The sequence below is a fragment of the Siphateles boraxobius genome, unplaced genomic scaffold (assembly GCF_051911475.1).
Source record: "Siphateles boraxobius isolate OS27281-9 unplaced genomic scaffold, OSU_SipBor_1 11, whole genome shotgun sequence".
Classification (NCBI taxonomy): Eukaryota; Metazoa; Chordata; class Actinopteri; order Cypriniformes; family Leuciscidae; genus Siphateles; species Siphateles boraxobius.
Genome location: NW_027508711.1, coordinates 17139400 through 17143492, shown reverse-complemented (window position 1 = coordinate 17143492; position 4093 = coordinate 17139400). Strand labels below are relative to the sequence as shown.

Here is a 4093-nt window from a genome sequence, read left to right as displayed (position 1 = left end):
ATTTGGTATACTAGAAAAAACAAAGTTGAAGAAAGTGGGTGTACTGATCATATTTTATTGACAAAATGTTTTGTAAAATAAAAAAAGGTTAATGGTAGAGTATGCTTTTTATAGCCTTCCACATAATGTTCAGGTTTTTTTTTTTTTTCATTTATGGGGTTTTATTTTATTTTATTTTTTTTATTTTATTTTTTTTGTGAACCTGATGGGAATGGAAGCTTTAATCTAAAAATTTAGACTCTCTCTGGTTAATTCATTCGAATTCATATTACATCATAAAATATTTTAGGGCTACTTTATTTCACTTTAGAATTCTAGATCTGAGTTGTAGATAAACCCAAATTATTTCCGGACTATATATCTGTTCTGTCAGATTTTGCATTGATCCTTCATAATTGTCTTTATGTTTGTGTTTGCAACAAACCGTGATCAAAGAAAGTTGGAGGGGAGAGGGGGACTTTTTGACTTCTGGCAGTAAACAACCACACTAAAAAAAACCTCATCACATATTTTCCTCACAAAATTTAAAGATCTGGTTTATACTGCAATTATCTAACAAAAGAGGGCTGAAAGTTTAATATTATTAAATCTACTTAACTTTTAAAATGAAATGTTTTGGTCCCACTTTATATTAAGTGGCTTTAAGTACTATGTACTAACATTTAAATTAATAATTTGATACAATGGACTTATTGTGTACATAGATGTTTTTACATTGTACTTATATTTTAAAAATACCTGCATGTAATTACAGCTGTAATTACTTTATGTAATTACATTTGTAATTACACTGTTGACCCTTCCCTTACACCTTAACCCAACCTTAAACTGACCCATACCACCACACCTGTCCCTAACCTTACCCGTATCACACCTCAATAGCAGCACAAGTGTTTTACAATACAACATGAAGACAATAAGTATGTTGTACTTATTTTTTGATGTAAGTACATAGTACTTAAAGCCACTTAATATAAAGTGGGACCAATGTTTTTGTTAAGGTTATTCTAAGGTTGTTACAAGCCAAAGAACTCTAAAGTGTATATTCCTCAACTGTGCACAATGTTGGGGTAAAAACAAGGCAATGGTCACCATTTCTCATTTGAGGCAACCAGAGATTTCCTGTGCTCTGAGAGAGAGGAAGTGAGTTTTGGTTTTCTAGAAACATGTTCTGTTGAGCAGTGTGACATATCTGCAATTCTCGGTTCACAGCATCATCAACCACAGTTACCAGGTTAGACGTCACATACGGGCAGACTTTCCTGCATAGGTGCTGTAGTTTCTGAACAGACATGCACTTAGTCACTTGCTCAAGCGCAAGCAAACCAATCACACAGGTAAGAGTGCTATTCTTTTCTTGGAATCTTAGCATTGGTCCAATAGCAATTCAACAAGTTGTAGGAAAGATCAAGTAAGAAACTGTCAAAATATGGACCGTTCTTTGACCTTTTACCCTTTTGCTCCATTAGGATCCCTGTGTGTGAAGATTTTTGAGGAGCAGTGGTCAGCAAGTGTACACCAATATTGTGGCTGTCACAATGCTGCAGGAAGGCAATTTAACCTTGAACGAATCCTGTAAGATTCAAGATGGCATACTTTCAGCCTTCGTGCCAATTGGCTACATTGTCATCTGTTGCATCGGTCTGCTCTGCAACACCATCACCCTTTACATATTTTTCCTTCGGCGGCATACAGACTCTTCCATGGCCATATACATGCGGCACCTCGCCTTGGCAGACACTCTGCTGGTCCTGTGTTTGCCCTGGCGGGTTTACTACCACAACAAAGTAGGTCCCTTCTACTTATGCAAGGTGGTGGGCATCTTCTTCTACATCAACATGTATTCCAGCATCCTGTTTCTCAGTCTCATCAGTCTGGATCGCTACTTGAAAATCGTGAAGCCCGTTTGGGTGTTTCGTATCCAAAAGACCAAGTGGAGCCACATGGCAAGCTACATCATCTGGGCTGTCCTCATTTCAGGAATGATCCCCTTTTTGACAAACAACAGTCAGAAACATCCATGCAACAAAGTTTGCTTCCACTTCCACAGCAAGGGGACTGTCGGTGGGACCATTAACCTGACAACAGTGGTGTTCTTCCTTGTTTTTTATGTGGCCTTTCTTTGTTTTTATGTGAAGATAACTAATAAACTCAGGACTATGTCCATGGGTAACGGTGACTCTAAGGCACAGAGTCGCAAAAAGAGGGTCATCATGAAGACTTTCTTGGTACCGGCCATTTTTACTTTGTGTTTCTTGCCTTACCATGCAACACGAATCCCATACGTTCTGGCTCAGCTGAATGTGATCGGGGATCTTCATAGCCAACAATTGTTGCACATCTTAAATGAGAGTACCTTGCTACTGTCCACTTTAAATAGCTGCCTAGACCCAATTATTTATTACTTCTTAAACAGTGCGTACAGGAAAACCATACTCTGTGCCATTCAGGGCAAGTTTAAAAACATGTATGCTTTAAACAGAAGGAGAATCAGCATAAACCGCTCGCTTACTGAAATTTAGTCTTAGTGGATGACTTTTCCATTTGTGACTACAATAATCAAATTTTGTAGATTCAACAATCTAAGATATTTAGTTTGAAATTATGTACACTATTGATTTGGGCACACATGACTGAATTTGTTTCATATAATCTAAAAAAAACATTGCAACACTTTGCTGTTATTCTAAAATGCAGGAATTTATAATAAATAAAAAATAAGCAGGTGTGTCTAAATCTCCGACCTGTAGTGTAAGTGTGTTTAAGAATTTCTTGTGTTTCTGTAAATACTGAATATGTAGCTGTAGCATTTGCACAAGCATTGTTCTCAAATGGGTTCGCTTTGATTCAGATTCTGTGGTGGTCCCACAAACAATAACAACATGGTTTATCTAAAATTAAGAATGGATGTGTATGAAACTGCACAGGCCCAACAACATGTACAGTTATTTACATGATATAGGCCAAATAGGAAAATGAGAGTTTGATTTCTAAATGTGTTATTTCAATGCTTTTATGTTTTCTGCAGCCACAAATTGAAAACAGATTGTGGTTGACACAAATCCTCGTAGCTTATCCTCATCGTAAGTGAACCTAGTGGGTCATTTTTTGTTTGCTAATTTATCATATTTATGGGGATGTCACAGAACATGTCAGTGTTGGCATCTGTATTATTTGACTAGGTTCTACCAAGTAACATATTAATCTAACACTTTCTAGATGCACAGCTGAGCTGTTCCCAAAATATGGGAAGCATTACCAATCATTTGAGAACCACTGTGCTTTAGTACTCTGACTGTTTATTTGTGTATAGACTTTTTACATTTCCTTTTTAAATGGATTTTCCTGAGAGCATGACCTTTATTTATGTAAGTACGTACAAAAAGACCTTTGTAAATGCTGTGGTTTCCCCTTGTGAAAAAGATCCGATGTGGTTGACATGTTTACTGTTGTTGTGTTATGAATCAGCCATGTTTGTGGTGATAAATGTATCCGCCAATGTTTAAGTGTTAGCCACCAACTTTCTGTCTTAACATGAAAATAATGTGGGGAAATGTTGATTAAAGGATATTTGCACTTTTTATTTAAACAATAGGCAAATAAAAAATGGTTGAATGCTTGATTTGATTTTATTGACAATTAAGTAACTTAAAACTATTAAGAAATTAGCCATGTTTAATTCTGCATTAGTAACCTGATAAATACTATGAAATGGTGCATGTTGCATATGTTATAAAATGCATTATTGTGTATTTACACATTTGCACATCTGTATTCTGGCTAAAGCCATCATTGTAATTGTAACAAATATTGTAATGTATTGTTCATGAGAATACAATTTTAAATAAATACAATTTAAATAAATTATCTCAGTGTGCATCAGTGCATTGTTTGCTGCAGAAAATTCTGTAGCTCTCAGCTGATATCTGGTCTTGATAAAGCTGCTGTGTGAGTTGAAAGTTGTCATTTGTTTCTGATAAACAGATCTGAGCAAACACTGATGAAATCATCAGGGTTTTTTCTGCAACGTGTGGGTGACTTGCAGGATCCCGTTTGTGACTTGATGAGTTTCGAGTCCAGATAATTTTCCACT

General features: G+C 36.0%; 1 protein-coding gene across 1 annotated transcript; it reads left to right on the top strand.

Annotated features, from left to right (window-relative positions):
• The first annotated feature begins 1287 nt into the window (after positions 1–1287).
• On the top strand, positions 1288–3867 carry gpr34l (G protein-coupled receptor 34 like). The gene is made up of 2 exons (XM_077248576.1): positions 1288–1337; positions 1470–3867. Exon 2 carries the CDS (start codon positions 1539–1541, stop codon positions 2520–2522), a length of 984 nt encoding a protein of 327 aa, XP_077104691.1. The 5' UTR covers positions 1288–1337; positions 1470–1538; the 3' UTR covers positions 2523–3867.
• Positions 3868–4093: the final 226 nt, after the last annotated feature.

Coding starts and splice junctions, on each gene's coding strand:
- gpr34l (XM_077248576.1), top strand. CDS start 1,539: ATGCTGCAGGAAGGCAATTTAACCTTGAACGAATCCTGTAAGATTCAA.